The following is a 23,284-nucleotide window of genomic DNA, read 5'->3' on the forward strand; positions in this document are numbered from 1 at the left end:
ACCCTGAGACTATCACAGAGCAGGTGCATTTATACAGAGACTTGATTACACACAGGTGGATTCTATTTATCACCATCAGTCATTTAGGACAACATTGGATCATTCAGAGATCCTCGCTGAACTTCTGGAGTGAGTTTGCTGCACTGAAAGTAAAGGGGCCGAATAATATTGCATGCACCACTTTTCAGTTTTTTATTTGCTAAAAAAGTTTAAAATATCCAATAGATTGCGTTCCACTTCACAATTGTGTCCCACTTGTTGGTGATTCTTCACAAAAAATTAAAATGTTATATCTTTATGTTTGAAGCCTGAAATGTGGCAAAAGGTTGAGAAGTTCAAGGGGGCCGAATACTTTCGCAAGACACTGTATATACATATACACACAAACATTCAACAGTTCACGTACACATGCAACGCAGGAACCAACTGCTGCCAATACAAAGTTAATGACACCTCAGATCAGTTCACAGATTGCAATATGAACTGTGAACTCTGACAGGAATCGGATACCCATGCGATTTGACTCCAGTGTGGGGGGGAAGGTTCCTGCACACCCCCTTTTGTGCAAATCCAATGCGAGTTCAGCCATACAACTATATGGCTGAATTTGCATTGCACAAAAATTGCATGAGATCAGCACAGCAATGCAGGTGCGAATCACGTGTGATGTCTGTGTTCACATACGTGTGAACCCAGGCTTAAAGTGAATCTGTACTTGCAGAACTTACAATGTCAGTTCACAGACTCCATTTAATACAAATCTTTTAGTCAAACTACCACTGAAAGGCATGAATTTGTTAAACAATGCAGATTTGCACAAATCTGTATTTTCACTTCGATGACAGCATCAGAGGCAAAGAGAAGCAATGCTTACCTTAGCATTTACTCCAAACTCAATTGGGGGTACAGGAAGGCCGGAATCCACATGAATCTCCACACCATTTACAGGTGGGACATTTCCTTCAAGACGCTCTGTCCCCTCTGATCCCTTCCTGTTCTTTAGAGAGCGCTCATTGCCAATAGGACCGGGCTTGTGTTCCTTGTTCAGGCCAGAATCAGACTCCTGGAAAACAACAATAGAGCTTCAGTTACAATTTATCCTTGCAAAGTTAGGATGTCTAACGTGTCTATATTTCTGCAATATATTGCATCCATTTGACAATGTATAGTAATCGGGTATATCCTAATTATGTCAATAGTGTGTTTTACATTGTCCACTAGAGGAAGCAATCATGTGTCTTCCAAGAAATCAAATCTATTTCTTTGCCAGCTTTATACTACATGCTACATTTTTCACACATGTATACAGCAAACTCCAGTTTATCAATTAAATCTATGCCCACAAGAAACCTAAACAAGAAACATCTTGAAAGGCATTGGAAATACAAGGACAGTAAATACCAAATCTGCATTCTACAGTGTAAAATATTTAGAAGGCAAGAGGATAAAATCTCAATATGGATTAATGTGCACAAGAATCTGAGCCTCACCTTCTTGTCCGACTGCTTCTGCCCCTGCTCCTTGGGGCAATCGGTCTTAGCCTCCACCATGACTGTCCCATTCATTTCTTCGGGTTTCATGGTCCCATAGGGAGAGCTCCGTTGTGAAGATGTGGCAGACGACTCCCTTGACTCAGCACTGAGATCAATCCCGCTGTCACCCTGGCTGCCTTTGAACCCCTGAGGATCCCAGAATTCCAGAATGAAAAGCACACTGAAGACTACATACTGTACCAGTGACATTTTATTCAATAGGGTAAAAATATAGCTGACAGTTGGAAGACTAATTCTAATTAAGCATGGTCCCTACAGATGGCAAACCTGTGAAGATTTTAGCAGCATGTTAAAAATAAAATCAATTCACGTCACTACTCTGACTATAAGGAAACTATTAATAAGGGTTAAAGTAATTGTAAACCTTAAAATTATAAAAAAAAAAAAAAAAAAAAAATAAAGCCACAAACATGGCATACTTTCTCTGTGCAATAATTTTGCACAGTGCAGCTCAGATCCTTCTCTTCTGGGGTCTCCCGTCGGCACCCCAGGCTCCTTCCCACCCGGCCACTTTCTATGTGGGTAAGTGTGCATGCTCGCTCCTGAGCCACTGTCTGCATCTATTGACACAGACAGTGAGTCTCAGTCCCACTCCCTCATTACAGAATTTGACTGATAGCAGCAGGAGCCTCCTGTTGCTATCAATCTGCACTGTGATGAGAAAGAGCTATAAGGGGTGATCCTGTCACACAGAAGGTTTTTTTTTTTTTTTTTTTTTTTACTTAAAGCACAGAATGCATGCCCATTATAGGCTGTATAGTAGAATCAGCACTAATCTGGGAGGTGATCAGTGAAGGTCTAAGCCAACTGCAAAGGCAGTTAACGCAAGCTGCAGATTGCTAAATGGGGTCACACTTTCCATTACATGTAATAAGCACCTCTGTGGGAATTAAGCTAGTTTACCAAATAAAAAGTACTGCAAGCTTCTGTAAACATTTGTGTGTACAAGGCCTAACTGAACTCATCAACCACCTACATATGGGCACTGAATACACAATGGGCATGAGGCAGATCCACACTTCATCAAAAAATAATTATCGCCTCTCAAACTTCTTTGAATTAAATTAGTAATCTTTGGCAAAGCCAAGTCTCTCAGTGTAAGAATATCCTCATCTCCCTCCTGAGTACATAACAGAGGGTCAGCAGGATCTATTGTAACATCACAGAGAATAGAATACACTGAAGTGTATTGAAACCAGACACAGCATTGGTCAACTAAGCAAAGTGATCTTAAGAAGCATTTTCCAGGGGTGTCAAACTCAATTTTGATTGTGGGCCACATCAGCATTATGGCTGCCCTCAAAGGCCAGCTGTATATATAACACTAGATTGCAGATATCCAGAGCACCCCACCATCAGGAGTCAAGAGTCTCCCACCATCACTTACATCACAGTGCACCCTCCTTGCCTTGTGCTGCTGCCAGGAAGAAGCTGGGGGCAGAGCTAGGAAGCAGAAGGTGCAGGGTCTGGAGGAGGACCAGAGAAAGGCTGGAGTCGGCTGCTAGAGTCTGCTGAATGCTAAGACCAGGGGAGGCGGAGATGAAGGGGTCCTGCAGCTGCACAGAGAAGTGAAGGATCTGGTGGAGGTGTTCTGTCATCCTCTCTGCTCCTGACTGCTGGGACAAGGTGCGGGCAGGGCAGAGTGGAGGGGGATGCCGCAGCTGCAGGAGAGGTGCGAGGGCCATATGAAATGGCCTGGAGGGCCAGATTCAGCCCATAGCCTTGCGTTTCACACGTGTCCTAAATATACTTGCAAAAAGATCAGTTTAAAGCTTGCGCCACACTTTACAAAACGGATTGTACAATCCCCTTTAGATTTACCAAAACTATGTAATATGAGGATCTAAATTACTCAATACTTTGTATCAATCAGGTTGGCCCTTGCACGGCATAGTTGTTGGTAAATCTAAAGGCGATCTCATAAATGTGTGTTAAATTAAAAAGAAATATATACAGTTTGTCATTTTATATGTAAATTAGGACAGACAAATTGTTATGTCCTTTAGGCTTTTTTTTGCAGGTAAACATAGGCTTTAAATCTAAATTAAATGACTTCTGCCTTCAGTTGTTAGACTATGGAAAAGCAATCATTTATAAAACGTAGACACATCGTCAGAGAAACAGCAATAACAGTTCAAGATGCTGACAAAAATCACTTTCCCTTCACCAATGAAAGCAGGAGGAATAGAACTTACCTCAGTGGATGAAGACTCTGTACTGAAAACACTTCCAGGCTTGCTCCAGGTATCACTGCCTGACTGAACAGAGATCGCTGAAAACAAGGAGTAGACATTAAAGCCACACAAAGGACTATGGGTATGTTCACATGTGTGGGTATGTCCGAGAAGCTGGTCATGCATGCCGTTTGACAAACATCAATAAACTACAAAATTATTGAGTTTTAACCAAGCAATATTCATAGAAATGTTGTCAAGAAATATACCTTGCCCATTGTTCTCCCAGATCTCTTTGCCTGTAACATCTGCCTGATCTATGCACATGCTGTTCTGCTTTTTGGCAAAGCGAGGTGGCACTCTGGACTGTATGCTGGTATTCTTACTGGACACCTATGAAGAGAAATGGGCGTTCAACTGAACAAACACTATAATGCTAATTTTCTTAGTTTACTGATACTGTAGGCAAGCTGAAAGTATCTTTAGCCAAAACATTCTATACAGTTTGGGATAGAGCATGGTTACAAGGGCTTTTAATATCTAAATTATAACAGAACAGATGACTGACCTGAACGACTTGATCCTTTTTTCTTCGATCTTTATCTAGAACTCGACGGGATTTGCTGTTCATGTCTGAGTAAGCCTCTCCTCCCATGTCTGCTTCCTCCTCAATAACAGAATCTGGAAAACAGCCAGTGAGACATGAATCCATCTGAATCCAGAAAAGGATGGATACTAGAATTTAAAGGGACCCTGCACTTTGCCTATGGTATGTTAAGAAACAGGTTCACTTTAAAGGAGGATCCCCAAGTGGACAGTATTTCCTGTCTTAATGTCCCAATTCCAATATGCTGCTAGTCCATTTGGGAAACCATAGCACACCCAAGAATTGAGGGGGGTGCAAAACGTTCTCTGCCTCTTCAAAATGCATCTTAGAGTGCCCAAGTGACAAATGGCTTACATGGGGCAAGAGTGGGGTTAAAATAGGGAACACCTTGTCTCCTAAACAAAACGAATGAATTGTTGCATCTAGGTGCTTCAGGTGTCTCTTTCCCAACCATAGAATACCTACATATATCACAATTAAAAAAAAAAAACACATTGAATCTTTATTTGAATGATAACCTAGAGTAAAGCTGGCCATACAGGTTAACTTATTGTACAGTTTTTCTCTAGAATTACCTTAACCACTTCAATAACAGGAACTACACCCCACCTCCTGCCCAGGCCAATTTTCAGCTGTCAAATTTTAAATGACAATTGCATGGTAATGCAATACTGTAGACAAACTTTTTTTAATTATTTTGTTCCCACAAATATAGCTTTCTTTCGGGGGTATTTGATCACCACTGGGTTATTTTCTGTTAAATAAAAGACCAAAAATGTTTAAGGAAAAAAAAAAAAAAAAGTTTTTCTTTGTGATAAAATTTTGTAAATAAGTTTTCTCCTTCACTGATGGGTATTGAGGAGGCTGCACTGATGGGGTGGCACCAATATGCAGCACTGATGGGCATCGATAGGCGGCACTGATAGGGAGGCACTGGCAGGCATTGATTGGCACCATTTGGCATCTCTGGTGGTCACGGGAAAGCATCCCTGATGGGTCTGCACTGATAATCATTGCGCTGATTTCCAGCGTAGACCCCACTGTCAGAAGAGCAGACGATCGGCTCTCTTCTACCTGTGTCTTGTCAGCGTGAATAGAGGAAAAGCCGATCAATGGCACTTCCTGTTTACGATGTGACCAGCTGTGATTGGACACAGCTGATCACATGGTAAAGAGCCTACGGCATAGGCTTTTTACCAAGATCGGAGATACGGTGTGTCAGACTGACACACCACCGATCGCCTCGCTGTGTGCTCCCAAGGGGGCGCGCGAGTAGCTTATCCTGCTGGATGTCATATGACACATGATGCATCAGATCAATACAATTTCTTGAAAGTTGTCAAAGGACATGAAGTTATGGCTGATCGGAGTATATTCTTTGCTATTCCAGCAATATCCAGAATAGTTTTCACTGGGTAGGTGTGTCTTGAGGCAATACAATCTCCAAAGGTAAAGCCACATTATTGGAAAAGCGACTAATAGTGATGTAATACACATGAAATAGTGGGTGTCATGATAAACCAAAGAAATGCAAACCAGATGTCACTTGTAGGGAAAACTGTGGTTATAAAGTATGGTCCCAATACCACATAGCAGAAAACACCAATGTATAGCATCTTATATCATAATATTAGATAGATAGATAGATAGATAGATAGATAGATAGATAGATAGATAGATAGATAGATAGATAGATAGATAGATAGATAGATAGATAGATAGTCCAGCTCAAGTTATCAAATGTAGATCTCCACGCGAGACAAGTACCAGTGGCACTGGTTTATGCAATATTTTCCTATAAAGTAAACCTGTTATTTCGCTTAGTATGGGGAAAAGTACAGGTTTCCTTTTACTGGCAATACTTCACACAGAAAAGTTTGACGCCAAGAAGCCAAATTAGATAAAGCCATCAACAAATATTTGGGTCCTGCATTTTGGGAGCAGCAACAGACACGTGCAGGTAAGCTGTATTAGCATTAAGTGCCACAATGGTACTTTTCTATTCAGTGCAACACAAAGCTGGTAGAGTATGGTTCTTGGCAGTACACTTCTATCACTGCTCAGTCACAGCAATCTACCATCTTGGGGTCACAGTTACTCTTCCTGGTACAGAGTCAATGGTTAGACTTATTAAACGTGTAGAAGCAGAAGATGTAGCAGTACATTCAATCCATCGTGATTACCTCCATATTTCAGATCAAATCCAGAGATGGATTCTGATTTTTCATTTCCTTTAATCCCAGCTGGTCTGGAGTCCCTTTCAGTTTTTTTCACAGAGTGGTCTCCATTGTCGCACTGTGCAGACCTCTCTAACCCATAGCGATGGTGACTGCTCTCTTGAGTGTAGGACTCGTCAGAACAGCGACTGAAAGGGAAGGAAATCGAAGAAAAAAGTAAACAAACTTACAGTGAAAACAAAGCTAATTTTGTAATGTACAGTTATTGCATTTTTTTTGTAAATCAACATGGAAGAGAGATCAGCTTGATGACAATTATTCTATCAGAGTTCTTGCACACGTACAGCTCAGCACATTTAACAAACACCAGTATCTTTACCCTGCCTGGGCAGTCCATGTGCAGAGAACAGCCTTCCATAGACATGAACAGCTGTAGACTGCTGTATTTGCATATACTGCAGTGCTATCGCAAGAGTAAATCGTACGGGCATGCACAAAAAATAAAGAACGTTTTCTCTTTTGTGTATTCGCCTGTACACCCTTCTCTTCTTTAAAATAGCACTGCCGTATACCAGAGTACAGCAGTGATCACTCACTCATGTCTATGGGAAGCTGTACACTGCACCAGAGAGGCACCTGGAGGCAAGTGTTCATCATGCAGATGAACCAGGAGATCAGAGTTTGCAGCGCCCTCCACCTGGTTCTGGAGTACACTCGAGTTTATAGACCACTCCCCTACTTCCAGATGTAACCACTTAGGGTTGACTGTCCAACTGTCCACACCCTGTGGCAGCAGGGTGCCCATGCCTTCTCCCCAGCTCGACAGGCCAAAGACCGATGACAGGATTTTCGAAAATGGGGAACGGGAGGAAATCTCTGACTTCAGAGCTGAATTTTGATCCAACAGACCCCTGGTCCCCGAGCGAATACAAAACGCTCAGAAACAGTCAATGTGTCCCACAACAACAGTGTTTAGTGCCAAGACAGTTTGGGGAGAAAATGGATAAAAGGGTTACTCATTAGCCCACAATGCTCATGCAACAGCTGAGAGGCAGGCAATTACACAACTGAAGGACAGGGGTGCAAAATCAGATAAACTTAAGATTTTTTTGCAGAAGGAACATTCTGTTCTGAATGTCTGCACATGAGAGGATTACAACCCCGAATACTGAAGATTCATGATCCAATCAAATCACTGACACATTTAGACAGCAAATGTTGTGAAACAAAGCCCCACCGACTTTCTTCCACGGCTGTTTGTCTAATTATCCCACAATTGGGATGTAATGAGAATGCACTTGGGGCAATACTGAGGCCAGGACCCCGGTGAAAATAGGGGTGCAGAACAGGCCTGAAAGTCACAGTGCTGTAAAAACAGGAGCCTCTAGGTGCACTTCATAACTGACCACAGAAGGCAGGAAGTCCCTCTGGTGTTGGAACAGAATAGAAGATCTGGCGAAAACCATTTGACAGAACGAGGGGCACCATGCTGCATGCAACAGACAAGTGACCACTGTGGGTTCTCTTGTCCCCCCCCCAAGGTGTTCCCCTTTTAGTGGAACTACATATATTTTATACACACTTTTTTTATATACAAGTCCAATAAAGGTTATGTTTTAGACCAATCGGCTATGCTGCGGTGGATTACGCACCCTCGTTCTGTTAAAGAAGTATTGTTTCCCCAATTTGGTTTCTAGATGGTAGGGCATTGTTGATCTGGTAGATACCATGTAAAATGTTTGGACTTACAGAACCAAAGAGACAGACATACTTAAAGAAAATGAGAACCATGATCAGGTTGAGATACAACTCCTGAAACTGTTCTACTACTAGAAATGAGGCAGTGACACCTTGATCCAAGAGACCCCAAAGGGGCAGAGGTAGGTGTGTTAATCTGTACGGTGAGACAGGAAATCTGAAGGTGAAAAGCATAAGAGGGAGTGGGAGGGGAATGCTCAGTTTGTATCACTGGAATATCAATCTCTGCACTTTAGCACCTGAAAAGCACACCAACCAGGATTCTGCAAGGATTACCAAAGGTCTATACACTTTGTAAACTGGAAGCACACATTCCTACGGAAGGCTTTTCACCTCAGACTTTGCAAGTGGCCAGGGAACCAAGTCTGGAAGGCCTAGACATGCATACTCCAGGAGTAAATAAACAAAAAGGAGGAGACTTTGCAGACCTTTCTCTAGGCATCTTGCACTGAGGTAGGAGGGTACTCTTGCCTGCAGTGACAGTCGAAGAAAAATAGTAATGCGAAGACCATGTGGGTCAGGTGCTGCTTGGCCACGGGGTCAGCAGACCAGCTCTCTAACCGGTGGTTTGTACATGTTCGACGCCAAAAGAACGATATGGAAGATAAGCCAAGATGCTTCCAGAAGACCACCGAAGCAAAGTCTAAAGCTCTAGCCCAGGGATTCTCAGCCAGGGTTCCGTGGCGATCTACCCATCAGTCACAGGCTGCTGATGGGCAGATCGCATCCCCCACATGAGGAGCGGTGCAGGGAAGCAAGGAGTTTCTACTGTTCACTGCCAGCCCCTCTTCCCCTCCTGTCCATCCTAGCTGCTTGTATGTGTTATCACCTGGGATAGATAAGAGGAGCCTGGCAGGTAATAGCACGCCAGAACAGGACTGATCACAGGTGCTTCCCTGCCATGCTCTGCATGTTAAGGAAATCGGTACTGTAATGTGCCCTGCTGTTCTCCCTTTCCCTCCCCGTACACTGTATCCCAATTTGGACCCACAATTGATCATCTCTGCAGAAAATGCAAGCACATGTCTCATAATAGGTACGTTTTAATATTGATCCCAATATTTAAAACCATTTCTAAAAGTAATTATTTTAACAGCTGATAATACCAATGTTCCATGAGCTGTAGATGTGAATATTTCAGGGGTTCCCTGAAAGCTCAAACTTTTTGCCAAGGGTTCCTCCAAGGTACAAACGGTTGAGGAACCCTGTTAAGTCATTTGCTCCACATGTTCTATTGGTGAAGGGTCTACTGCATTAGTGGAGAGAGATCTTTAAGGGATTTTTGACCATTATGCTATGGTTTGACAAATTAATGTTAATGCCAAAATAGGGCAAAGGGCAGGGTCCACCACCGAGAACCACGTCCTAAAGAATGTGACCTTATCAGTAGGGTCCTTAAAAACAGGTACATCCTTTACAACCAAAGTGGCTTCCTTGTTAAGATGAGCCATGGAAATTCACATGGCGGGTAAACTGTTTGATAAAAATCCTTTGGGGGGGGGGGGGGGGGGGGGGGGGGGGTCAAAACATGTTGGTGCTTCCAATCACCATAAAAAAAAAAATTTCAAGTAGGTGCAATGGAAAGTTTTGTAGTTTCAGGGGCTCCAACAGACTCAAATCTAGAGACTGCATACCGATTCTCCAGTTTCAGAGTGGTATGTATCAAACAAAGAAGCTAAAAAAAACACTTTTTCCCCCAATTCTGTAGTAATAACAGAACATTGCTACTCCTCAAGGATAATCTCTCAGGTAGAGGTTGCAGAAAGTCAGATATAGTTACAGTGACCGATGGCTCAGAGGTCCCTGTCAGATGAGCCATAGAATCCGCAAGGGAAGGAGCAAGAGAATGTTTTATAGTCACTAGGGTCAAAGACAGCCAGGATCCAGATCAATTGGGCACCAAAAAATTTTTTGTGACTGTAGCAGAGACAATGTAAGACAAGGAAGGGGACTATGTCGCAGACTGACATCTACCCTCCTAGGAAACTAAAAAAAAAAAAAAAAAACAAGCATTGTGGTGGAATTAGTTATTCTGGCTGGCCTACAGTATTTTGTTTGTACAGAGAATTATCAAAAATTGTGGAGGTAGGGATACAGCTAAACTACAACATAATCATGTATATGAATGTGCTGTTGGGGTGTATTATACTAAAAAGGTCCATAGGTCCAACGATAGACCATGGCAGCTGCTCAATGGGACTGAACTAACCTCTGCAATATATAAAGGAAACAGCAGAGGGCACAGGATACGTGCAGTATATAAAAAAAACACTATAAAAAATCTACAAGTGGCAACTTAGAAGATACATAAAGAGAAGAGCAGGTTATCTACCCTGTGCAGTTTGTTGTTCAGCCCCGGTGTGTCTTCAGGAGTCAAAATGGGGGTGCTGCTGTCAGGAGCAAACAAAACTGAAGATCCAGGAGTACATAGACTGTGCAGGATTGTGACGTCACACCTGGGGATCTGCAGCGTGGCTACATGTTTCAGAGCATAACTGTCCCTTTTCCAAGATTGAGCCTGGTGTCCTACAGGGCTCCTGACAGTGGCATCTGCTTTCTGGCTCCTGGAGACACACCGATGCTGAACAAACCGCACATGGTGGATTACATGCCCTTATCTTTACGCATCTTGTAAGTTTCCACTTGTGATTTTTTAATAAAGTCTTTTCTTATATATTGCACTTAGGCGCCCTCTGCTGTTTACTTTAGTATTTTGTTTGTAGTGTCCAATCCTCCTGTGGGCCACATTATAATGTAAAGGTGAAAGCCTCCTTGTGTCCCTACAATGTCAAAAAATAGGAGCATTGTAGCCAATATGCAAACTACAGGCATTGCAGTGCATATGTTTGTATATTGCAAACTATTTTTTTTTTTTTTTAACTTTTTAACTCAGTGCCACTACATAGGCATTTATGTCAGCTGCAGATAGGTTTGGTTAGCAAAAGAACTTGCAACAGGAGATTTGCAGCTCCACCATTAGGAAATCTAGCTTAACAAAAAAAAACACAAAAATATGGTATAGTGATATCATAACTGCTAAACTTGGTCACAGTGACCAATCCAGGAATGGCATGTAGTTCTCAGTGAAGAAAACCGTTGCTTTTACTTTATTTAACCTTTTAACTGTCCAACCTTTATTGTTTTACAAGCTTCCACTGAAAGTAGTACAGAAGATCAAGAGATGCAATCCTAAAGTGTTAAAGGCAATTTTTTTTTTTTTTTTTTTTTTTTTTTTTTAGTTTTGAATCAAGTTGAGAGGGATTAGAATACCTGTCAGTATCAAAAGTGAAAGCAAAGGAAAATACCAAATTTTGAGTTACGATCGTAACAAGAATAGAGAGCAAAACTTCCAATGGGGACACACCGGGAATCCCGCACTTTGCAAGGATTTGCTCTCATTTCCGGTTTTGGCTATGGGATAGGAAGTGAAGGCAAATCTCAGTGGGACACAGATGGCAAAAAAAAAAAGGAAAAAAAAGAAAAAACTGACAGGGACGATAACCCTCCCTCAGTCTATCCAAAAAAAAAAAAAAAAAGCTTTGCTTTTAGTGCTACTTAAATACAGACCATTCAAGTTGATAGGGCGGTAGGAACAATTATTTTTATTCAAATTCCTAATCACCCACTGTAAACCAGCAAAAGAATGAAGCCGAATAAAAAAACGCATATCTATACATTTTACTGATAAGCAAGCTCCACAACACCCTGAGGCTTAACAGGAGGATGAGCTAGAGGACATCAAATAGCAAGTGTAAAAACAACACCGCTGACCCATTTTGGGAAACCATACCCTTCCTTAGAAAGATGCCTGTGTCCTTACATTTGCGGTTTGATGTCAGATGATCTCCTGGCAGAGGGGAGAGCAGATTACATCAATTGATAATAATTCTAGCTGCTTTTATCACAGTATAACAGATACACGTGTACATATTTGCTATATTGTAATAATTTAACTTGATGATCTGCACTGTCTGGTGTACTCCTAATATTTCTCTTGGATACTTGTATAGAGTTTTCAAGATTAGGACTTGTGACAAGATATCACAGACTGTATCCCACCCATGTCATTGATTATGACCTTGTTTGTAGAGGTGAGTGCATTGCATTTCACTATTTTATAGACACGCAATTTTTCACAGGAAAAACAAAATTCCAATACCTGCTCTTCAATGAAGCAGAGCTCTGGTAGTCATTATGGGAATTTCCGCTGACTTTCAAAGGCTTTTCTTCATAATTAGAAGATTCAACTTTGCGGCGGTCCATTAGTGGCCTCTGACTAGAGAAACTCCTCTTGGATAACTCTCTCTTTTCAGAAAAACCATTTCCAGAGAGGTTCCCTTCACCATCCAGATCCCCAGGCCTTTTCTCACTAAAGTCACTGCTCTCGGATGCAGTTTCCCAGTCTTCATTGACATGGTCAGCATTATGGTAAGATCTCTCTGGTGGTCCAGATATTTCACCCAATGGTAACTTGGAACGGGCCTGCCAATTGTCGTGATCATTCACGCCACTGCTCATTTCCTCACCATTCCACTGACCAAGAGACTCTCTTTCTTGCCTGAGGCGTTGAAATCGGGGAGGCTTGTCTTGACGAGGAGGCCTTCGTCTTCCAAAAGACCTTTTCTCCAAACTATCCCTATCTGAATAATCGTCTTGAAAAACAGACCGCCTATCATCTTGGGCTTCATCAAAACCCCTGTTGTGGTAGGAATCGGAATACCTATAGTCATGCCCATAGTCTCTGTCAGTGTTATGGCGTGATCCATAAGACTCAGTTGGTGCATTGTACTCTTGCCAAGAGGAACCTCCAGATTTGGAACTCCAGTGTGTAGAATCCTTGGATGTGAAAGGTCTTCTGCTGTAACTGTTGTTAAGTCTCGGTGGAAGTGATCTGCCAAAGGCCCTTGGGGCCCTGGATTTTGAGTCAATGCTATTTGGCTCATCTGAGTAATTTCTATTAGACCTCCAAGAACCTTGGAAGTCTCCTTTTGAGTCTTCAGTTTCTCTTTCAATACAGGGAGGTTCATTTCTATCCTCAGCTCCCCGCTGACGCCGACGTTTGGGCAGTTCCTCATATTCCGACCCTTCACTATGTGTTTCACTAGCAACACGCCTTCGGGAAACCTTGCCCCTGAAATCTTCAGGGGGATTAAATTCCCGAAGAGCCCGGCCTCTGCCCATTCTTTGTCCGTTGTAAGAGCCAGTTGAAGCTCTTCCACGGAAAGAAAAGTCTCTAAAACCTTTACCTCTACCACGACCATGGGCCCTACTACCAAAAGCCTGCTCTTCATCTATGAAAATCCAATTGCTTCTCTTAGTTTGGGGTGCAGGGTTTGATTCACGGGAAGCTGGCTTACTGCTCCAGGTTCTTTCAGTTTTTTCTTGAGAGGCTGTCTCCAAATCCTGGACAGGAGGCTGTATCTGAGGCCTGTCCTCTATCGTCGAGCTGGAAGAAGAGCTTAGGGCAGGGGGCTCTACTTTGGTTACACTGTCCAGCTTAGAGAGTAGCTTTTCTTTCATTGTTTTAAGAGGTTCTTTTGTTTCGGGCTTTGTTTTCTCCAGCTCTTTCTCCTCAACTTTAAGAGCCTTTAGAACTGGCTTCTTTATTGGACCTGAGCGTCTGCTTCTCCCAGTATTTTCTGAATGCTGCTGGTTATTGGCTGACTCTATCCGCCAACCCGTTTCTACAGTGGAGTCCTGTAATCCGCCATCTTCTTTTTTCCATGTTTCGGACCCAGATCCCACTGCCTGCGCCTCTTTAGGAAGCTCTTCTTCCACACTGCTGGATGTATCTAAAGACTTCTGATGTCCATAGCCCCAGCCATTAAACTGAGCTTTCTTATTTACAAAATCAGAGGTCCTAGACTGTGCACAAGCTTGCTGCCCCTTGCTTACACCACAGTCTGCCATACTTTCTGTTTGCTGGAACGAGACTTCATGACCCCTTCTCTGAGGTGAGATGCAGCTAAAACCCCCACTAGGTTTCTTTTCATAACTGCTGGATGGCAAATATTCTTCTCGCTCTTCTAAGGGTTCATGGTGGGTATGTGTGCCCTCCGATCGTTCCCTCGAAGTAGAGTAACAGTTCTCATTCCTGAAAATCAGAAAACAAAAAAAAAACGGTAAGCACATAAATTAGGATTTATATAGTTTACCTGTAAAATCCTTTTCTTGGAGTACATCACAGGACACAGAGGAGTTCATAATCATGACTATTTGGGTTACACTGCCACTTTTGGTGAATGGACACTGACCAAAAAAGGCAGAAATCCCCAACCAGGCATAACCCCTAACAGCCTTACCAAGCCTCAGTTTTGTGGCAAATGAAAAACACACAAGAAACTAAAGATCTCTGTGTAATCTGATGTACTTCAAGAAAAGGATTTTACAGATAAACCAAAAATCCTAATTTCTTAATTGTACATCACCGGACACATAGGAGTTAATATTTATGACTACTTGGGATGTCCCAAAGCACTGAACATGAGGGGAGAACTACACAGCAACAAGGCCAACAGACCCAAAATCCCCAAACAGAAAAGAGGGCAACCCCATTACAAAGCAGTCTACAAAACCTTCTGCCTCAGCATGGGCATGATCATCAGCCTGGTACAACCTAGTAAAAGTATGAAGAGAAACAGAAGCATCATGCTTAATAGCCCAGGAAGCCCTGACACTTATTGTGAAATGGGCCCTAATCGGAAAAGGAGGAACCTTGCTCTTGATCCTATAGGTCTGAAAAATAATCTGACAAATCTACCTAGGGATAGAGGATCTTGCGAGGGCCCTAAGGCTAAACAAACAGGGAATCAGACTGCCAAAACTAAGCTGTGGCCTTCACATAAAATAGATTAAACAATCTCCAAAAAATGAAGCACCTTCTCCCTAGGATTAGGACTAAAGGACGACAACACAATGTTCTCAACTGGGTGAAAAGAAATCACCTTAGATAGTAAAGATCGAGGCCTCACCACCACCTTATCCTGGGGAAGAACCAGAAAAGTGCTGCCAACTTTGAGACCCTGCGAGCAGAGGTAATGGCAACCAAAAATACAACCTTGGTGTCTCTCAGAGGCTCAAAGAGAAGTCTGCAAAACCAATAAGACCAAATGAAGGTTCCAGGGAGACAAAAGGAGCAAGTAGAAACAATCCATGTGACACCCTGAACAAAGGCTGTAAACAAGGAATTTGATGCAATAGGCCGCTAAAAGCACGTACAAGAAAAGATGCCTCCAAACCAAACAGAAGGCAGCCCAAAATACGCATTATGGCATTGTTGGTAATGAAACTAATGAGCTTCTCACTAAGTGAAATAAGCCTTCCATGTATGATGTTAAATCTTCCCGTAGTCTTTCTAGCCCAGAGGAGGCTCGGAAGATAAAACTGTCCAACTTGCTGTTGCATCTGGAAGCCAAGAGATCCACATCCAGCATCCCCAAGCGCAGACAAATGTCTGAAATCTTCCAGGTGAATGGTCCATTTTCCTAGATTGAGCGTTTAGTGGCTGAGGAAATCCGTCCGACAATTTTCCACAAAGAGCACAGAGGAGCGGGCCTGAAAATTCAGTTCTGTCCAGGATAAGATCAGGTTTGCTTCTTTCTCAGCAGCGGGTCTTCTCGTTTTCTCCATGATCGTTGATATATGCCACAGCCAAGGCATTTTCTGACTGCACCCTGACAGGGAGAACCTGAAAGCAGACAAACCAGTGTATGAGAGCCTGCCAACACGCCCACAGTTCCAGGATGTGGATTGTGAAAACTTCTGCTCATTTGATGACCACATTCCTTTTACAGAGTTTCTCCCGAAGACATCCCCGGCCCAACAGGCTGGCATCTATCATCATGACTTTCCAACTAATCAGAAGGAAAGGTTTCCTGGCATCCAAACTGGTATTGCAAGATCCAAGTGAAACGACAAGATATTGAGCTGCCGACATCTGGCGTGAAACTGGGCATAGGGGACTGCATCAAAAGGAGGCTATCATCCCCAGCACTTTTTCATGCATGCCCAGATCTGGAGACCTTCCAACATAACGAAGATAGGCATTTTCCCTATAGAGCAGTAACTTTGCCTGAGTCATCTCAAACTAAACCCAAGTATTCCAGACAAACTGGCCAAACGTGGGTTGAAATTCAGTTGATTCAGCAGACACCAACTGGCAAAACCAGCCTGTCAGGTTTTACCAACTTGATCAGTGCCGCTGGCTATAGTCAGCAGTGCTAATCAGTGTATTCTGATGCCAGGTGAAGTCTCCCCACTATAATACAATAGCTCAGTGTGGAGAATTTTTATACACACCCCAAATGTGTGGATAGGGGGAACCCAGCCTTTTTTTTTTTCCAATTCAGCCTGCTGGTTGAATGAAAACAAATAAAAAAGGATTCCGGTTTGGGCTGTTTTAGAAGCAGAATCAAGACTTAATTCTGAAGGTCTGACTGCATGAATTTTTGTAACTTCAGGAACGTGTCAAGACCTTTGAGGTCGAGAATAGGTCAGACAGCTCCGTTCGTCTTGGGAAAAGGTTTGAATAGAAGGTGTGAAACCTCTACTAGCACAGGAGCAATGACCCCCTTGGAACAACAATATTTTACAAGGTCACAAAGAAAATTGTGTCTTTTTGGCTCCAAATATACCCAAATATAGCATAGGTGGTGAAAGCAGCAAAACTCCAGCTTGTAGCCTCTGGATAACACACTACAGGCACAATTTTCTGACTTCCTAAGACAAAACAGGTGCAAGGGATCATAGACATCTCCCTTCAATGGTGAGGGGGGTGCGCTACACTGACAGGAGGATTTGTCTGCAGAACCGGAGGACGCAGGGCCTGGTCCTTACAAAACTGGAACTTAAGCTTTGGTGTGGAGCCCAAGGCTGGTTGCTTTAGAATGTAACCATTCCTTAGACACTTTAAAAGACTGGCAAGAGGGACCCATCAGGGAGTTATTTAAATAGGAAATAGCCAGGTCAACAGCCAGAGAGCCCCATTTTTTGTAGGCTATTTCCTCCATGAGATAATGGTGGCCAAACCATTTTGGTGGTGAAAAACCCTCATGCAGGTGAGCTCAATCAGCACACAACACTTCTTGTAAGCGAGGGTGCACTAGGAAGGTCTTGGGAACTTTAGGTAGCCGCCAGGACACAAAACCAGTAACTTTAGGGGGAAGACGATTCTGCTCACGCTATAGCTATGTACCTAAGGATTCCTCCTGGGCAGCCACATCTACAGAGGTTTCCCGTCCTCAATGATATCCACTTCTTACTTTTCCAGGGGAGTTAGATTTGGCGCCAAATCCTTCCTCAAAAGGGAAGGAGCAGAAGGAGAGTACCCAAGTTTGCAGTCCAAATATGGCTGCATAAAACTCCTCTAGTTGCTCTTGTAGACACCCACAATACACTGGTCAGTCTGAGGAGTCCCTTTAATGATAGATTGTTACAACCACAATGCACCACAGAGCGCGTCAGCAAAATATTTTTGCCTTTGGCCATCAAATATTATAATTCTCCTGAATGCTGGACATGAGGGTTTTAACCTGGACTTATGATCCAGATTTTTAAGTGTATTTATTTTGTAGATTAGGTTAATTTATGTGCAACAATATTCAGTCTAATATTTAAGGAAAGCAAAGCAATATTTGCATTTTTTTAGTTATATTTTTTTTTTCAACCGGTGTTATTTATTCAAAGCAGTGTTTTAATAGAATAGTATGTTAATAAAATATAATCTTTAATTTCGTTTTTCATTTGTTTGATTTCAGTTTACGTTATTGAATATATTTGTTGTTTGTGATTAGGCTATATTTGTTAATGTGTTTTGCTTTGTTCTTCATTGAGAATAACTATCTTGAATTTCCACTTGGGGTTAAAGTACTTTGAATCTGAGAGAAAGGAGAGGACTGTGCCTTTGAAACAGAGGAGACAGCAGATAAGGGTAGGCATGTAAAGCTATTCTGACCCCTCGGGGGGCCTGCATACCCCAGAACGTGGTGGTCAATCAGCTGTTGGCCTAAGTCAGAAAACCTGTGTGGCAGCACCCCCCAAAAAAAGCAAGTGCCCAGATGAGAAGAAATCAATGCAGATATTGATAATAGGATGCAGGATGGCACAGTGGTGCGCATACATGTGTAGAATCTCACAATAACATCAGAGCACACACTGTATTGCCTGCCCATTTAAAACACTGCTGCAGTCTGTATCGTACTCCTTAAAGAAAAATAGCAATTTACCACTGTTGTGACTGCCCAAAGTCTCCGAAACCAAGGGACACTTACAAAGAGGGGCTGCCACAGCTCCTTAAAACACATAGGCACTCACCAGTCCACACTGCAGGGCCATTTTAAACACGGACTTCACCCATCACTGTTGGCATGCCCTGAAGGGCCTCAAGCACTCGACTCCCCTCCATGAGGATAATTTTCCTGGACCTGCAGGGCACCCTGCCATCGAAATCTTAGAGTGCACTGTACGCCAGAGACCCCTGCCTGCAGGATCCAGTGCCGAATGGCATAAATTACAGGCCATGTCCGCTCTTGAATGCAGGGTCTGAGTACAGTCCCCTCTTGGTCTGCTGGTCGCAGTGACTGACCTGGATTTAGTCCACTATTGACCTGGAAAGGGTGCATGAACAGGCTCAGATGTAGGAACAAAGACACAAAATGAAAAGATCTCCAGAGAGAATCACAGAAGCCACCATCAACTTCAGACACTAGTACAAAGCTGCAGCTTTGTTGAGCTGGGATGGGTTACGTCTGGGTGGGGATTCCTGCCTTTTTTTGCTCAGTGTCCATTCACCTGAAGGTAGCAAGATAACTCAAGTAGTCGTGAATATTGACTCCTCTCTGTTCTATGATGTACGCTTAAATGCTTGATTTGACTACTTACATAATCATCTTAGGGCACATGCTAACCCACATCTGCAGGATAAAATTATAAAAAATGTATGTTTCCCATGTGCCTATACTTACTGTTCACCTAAAATTGTAATTTTACATAAGCCATGTACATTTTGAGGCAACATTTTCAAAATGTAAAGTGCTTTCAAGTTAAACAATTGAAATATTTAAAATTGTTTCTCATGCTGACGTTATGTGGCCTGTGTCGGAAACACATATTGGCAATGGTGACCTGTCCTTTTATAAATATCAGTTCCCTGTATGCCATGCTTATTGAAGGGCTTTAAAAAATGTTGATGCAATAATCCAGAATAAGTATTTAGCAAGTGACGCTAAAACTACTAATCTGCAGAGGTTCCAGGTCAGTGACAAAAGGTACTAAATTTAATAGATAATAAATTCCTCTGGAACCCTCAATGTTTTACTGCAATCCCTGACTCTGCAGAGATTTTCCTTCAAACACTGCCCCTGTGAGCAAAAAGCAAATCTTACCAACAGGTTCATAGACAGCAAAAACAAAAACAAACAAAAAAATAAATAATTCAAAGCGATACTAAAAAGTACATGTTAAAAACGTACCTGCTCCATGCAAAAGGTTTTACACAGAGCAGCCCCGATCCTTCTCTTCTTGCGCCCCCCCGAGACTAGTGCCCCCCCCCCACCAAGTGCCCCCATAGCACCGAATGCCCACCACTTGCTATGGGGGCACACTTGCGTGTTCGCTCCCGAGCACTAAACTGTGTCCATTATAACAAACAGAACAGTGCTCAACGCTGACCCCCTTCATCCTTGCAGGCTGTGATTGACAGCACCGGGGCTTAATGGCTCCCACTGCTGTGTCTGAGCCAATGAGGAGAAAGCCGGGAGAGAAGCTGCTCTCATGCACATTTTTGAGATTAGACTCAGGTATGTATTTAGGGGGGTCTTGGGAAAAGCTATGCACATGTTTAAAAAAAAAAAAAAAAAAAGCCTTCAGCCTTTAAAACCACTTTGATGCCATTTATGTCCACTGCAGATATTCTCACTTTCTGCCCACTGAAACAACTGGAAGAGAGCAGAAATTACTGATTGTGATACAGAATACAATAAAAATTTGATATAGAAAAACTTTCTACTTTATATTTAAAGAGAAGGACTGAAAAACTGCTTAGGACAGGGTTCAGTGGCTGCAGGGAGAACAGAGCAGACACATATGGAAAGTGCTAAATCAGCAGCAGGTAGAACAGAAGGATTAATGGCTGTTGGAGAGCAGATGTTAGATGGGGAAGGTACTACATTGTTAAGGGGGCTCAGCAGCAGTAGGGTAATTGAGAAAGGGCAATCCTTTTAAATGCCAAAATACATGATCGTAAAGGGTTGTCTTATTGTAAAACCATCAGCAGCATGATACCTGCTGTAACCTCCTTCTGTTGCATTTTCCATCTGCTTCTGTTGGGACACAGAGTAGACTTTGCTTTGGACATGCACATAGCCATCCTGGTTCCATGCTGACACTGGCTCTGCAGGTTGTTGCCTGCGCTCTGAGGGCACAGTAGACTGGCAGTCATCAGGCTGGCAGCTTCCACCCACAGACTCTTGCTGAATCAAATGTTTCATCACACCTAACAAAACAAGAAGTTTAAATATTAAAAGCAATGTATAAGAGTGTGTGTGAGTGAGTGTGAGCGTAAGAGAGCGTGAGTGTGAGAGCGTAAGAGTATATATCTGAGCACTCTGATAAAACCCTTGTGAATCCTGGGTCATGGTGGGTGCACCAAACATTTAATGATTTCTAAGAACAGATTTAAAGAGAAAAGCCTGGTAAGCACTAGTAGTTTTTTTTCCTTCAACCCAGCAGTGCTGAAAAAAAAAAAAAAAAAAGCTGACATCTCTGGCCCGAGCCGCTGTTCGAGAGCCCATTGACAGATCTTTTTTGGCCATGCCCCATCAACAGTCAGATCGGCTGCAGTACACATGGGCCGAATGTCAGTCAGTTTCTACTGAACCGGCCTATACCGCCCATCATTTGGCCCATGTGCACTAGGCTTAACGCCACTTTTGATGAGAACAAAATTCCCCAATACTACAATCCTAATGTACATAGATCAGCCAAATGTTGGTGCAGTTTTCTAACTTTTGTTATAATTAAAAGTAGTTGTTTGTGTCCACGTGCAAAGGGCATGTGAATTGGCTACTGCACTTGCAGGGTTCTAATGAGGAAAGTGTAAGGGTCTGCATCCTTTAAGACGTGATTTTTCAACAAAAATGGCATTTATGTTGCAGTGGAAGCCCAAAATCTGATTTGTATCTTAGGGCAGACTTCTTGGAAAATCAGTAAGCCAAATCACACAAGCAGAAAATTACATTTCTGCAGGTAGCCATATTGCATTTTACAGAAAATGACAACAATGCAGATTGAAAGGGAAAGTACATTTTTAACATTACAATAGGACTTGTGTCACGATTGTATATGCTATATTTGCGATTTTTTTTCCAACTGCCAAAAAGTGGTGTTAACCTTTAAAATATATACAAATCAAACATCAATTTGACAAAGACGCAGGTTCTCTGCTCTAACATTTTTTGCAGACATTAAAGGTAACTTTTTTGCTAGTAATTACTGTAAACCCCCCAAATATATATATATATTTTCTGAAAGAAGACCATGTAAAATAAAATTTAGGTTGTTACAATTTTTTTATGTTGCACGATAGTTGCAGTGTTATTTATCATAAGCATATTTTCAGGAAAAAGACACTAAAATTTATTTTAGTGCAAATTTTACACCCATATTTATTTTTTGTAAAATAAAGATTTTTTTTTATATAAATTTCAAAAATAATGCGCTGTGACTATAAATAAGCAATCCAGCTGCCAACGCTGCTATAGAGAAACAGCAAATAAATAATTACAACCAAAAAGTGTAGCGCTTAGGTTTACAAACACCTCAATCACGTAGTTACCTTAGAACCAGTGAACATTGAGATAAAAGATGGGGTTGTATCAAGTAAATACGTGCCAAAACACATCAAGATTTAAAATTGGACACGCCTGTGGAATCGCAGAAAACTATGGCAAGCAAAACTCTATAACCCAAACACGTGTAAAAGCTCTTTGTTAAATTAGTTTGCCTGTTTGTGTCCGATTCAGATCCTTTTACCATTTATCTCAGACCTGCAGAGCAGTAGACTTAGGCAGGTGAAAAACACAAGATGCAGCTAGGAAGGATTAAAATTCCATTAGTGTTCATAATCAAATTGCAATCAATGCATGCCCCTGCACAGGTTGCAGGAATAACAATGCAAGACAAGTTAGGAAGGACTACAGTTGCCCAGACAAAAGATTGTTACAGGCAATTGCCATTTCATATCCATGGACAGGATACTTTAAATTGGAACTGTATTCAGAAAATTAAGTCCTGCTAGATCACTTCAGGCTGGCCCCATTTGCAGGTGTAGCTAGGGAAATCTTTTAAAAATAAGTGCCTATACTGTTTAAAATCCAGTAATAAACTGCCTCACCCTGCTCTGCACATGCTCAGTTGCTTACTATTTTTCAGCACGGTGTCAAAAATGTAGAAGCCAATCTGCTGACAGCCTAAAGATTTACTGCAAACTCAGAGGCTCTGAGCTTCAGCAAAATGGCAGCCTCCAGCAAGAAGAAACAGGAAAACTTGAGGTTACTTACAGCACACACAAAATTTGGTAGCATACTTATTAATGTGAAATTGATGTTCCTTGCTTAAAAACATTGTTTATCAAGTTATGGGTAAAGTTCCGCTTTAAGTCTGTCATTTATTGTTGTTAGCTCTATTTGTATCCTGAACACAAGAAGGCAGCAAAGAGCAAAATTTGTGCTTTTCAGTTCACTATATCCTAGCTACTAACCTGGTGGATGAAGAGAAGAGGGATAAAAGTCCACAGCAGCACGACCCTGTGTCATTCGAGGGTCCATATAGGAAGGCATCATCATCCAGCGAGGGTCAAAACCCAACATCTGCGGGTGGTGGGAGTAGAAGGTCCGAGGAGTGTTGGAATGGGTAGAAGCCACATATGCTGCCTGCTGCTGCCATTGCTGCATCTTGTATAACTGCTCCTGAAAACAGACAAGATTACTCAATACTAATACCTGCCGATTACATTGTTAT

At 42.3% G+C, this 23,284-nt stretch overlaps 1 protein-coding gene and 1 non-coding gene across 2 annotated transcripts in view; both read right to left on the minus strand.

Annotated features, from left to right (window-relative positions):
* PRRC2B (proline rich coiled-coil 2B) overlaps nt 1-23,284 on the minus strand; it is a gene marked incomplete in the record, with an annotated part of 197,601 nt that overhangs the window by 50,174 nt on the left and 124,143 nt on the right. Inside the window, 9 exon segments of the mRNA XM_077477969.1 lie at nt 875-1,063; nt 1,491-1,679; nt 3,749-3,825; nt 3,997-4,120; nt 4,296-4,408; nt 6,518-6,699; nt 12,429-14,363; nt 20,549-20,759; nt 23,025-23,232. Coding sequence (XP_077334095.1) covers nt 875-1,063; nt 1,491-1,679; nt 3,749-3,825; nt 3,997-4,120; nt 4,296-4,408; nt 6,518-6,699; nt 12,429-14,363; nt 20,549-20,759; nt 23,025-23,232 — 3,228 coding nt within the window.
* Nucleotides 2,642-2,722, minus strand: LOC143989710 (small nucleolar RNA SNORD62). The gene has a single exon (XR_013277066.1). It is a non-coding gene; the product is annotated as a small nucleolar RNA SNORD62 (small nucleolar RNA).

This window comes from Lithobates pipiens, unplaced genomic scaffold, assembly GCF_037356315.1.
Source record: "Lithobates pipiens isolate NorthernLeopardFrog02 unplaced genomic scaffold, aLitPip1_a1.2 Scaffold_1, whole genome shotgun sequence".
Taxonomy (NCBI): Eukaryota; Metazoa; Chordata; class Amphibia; order Anura; family Ranidae; genus Lithobates; species Lithobates pipiens.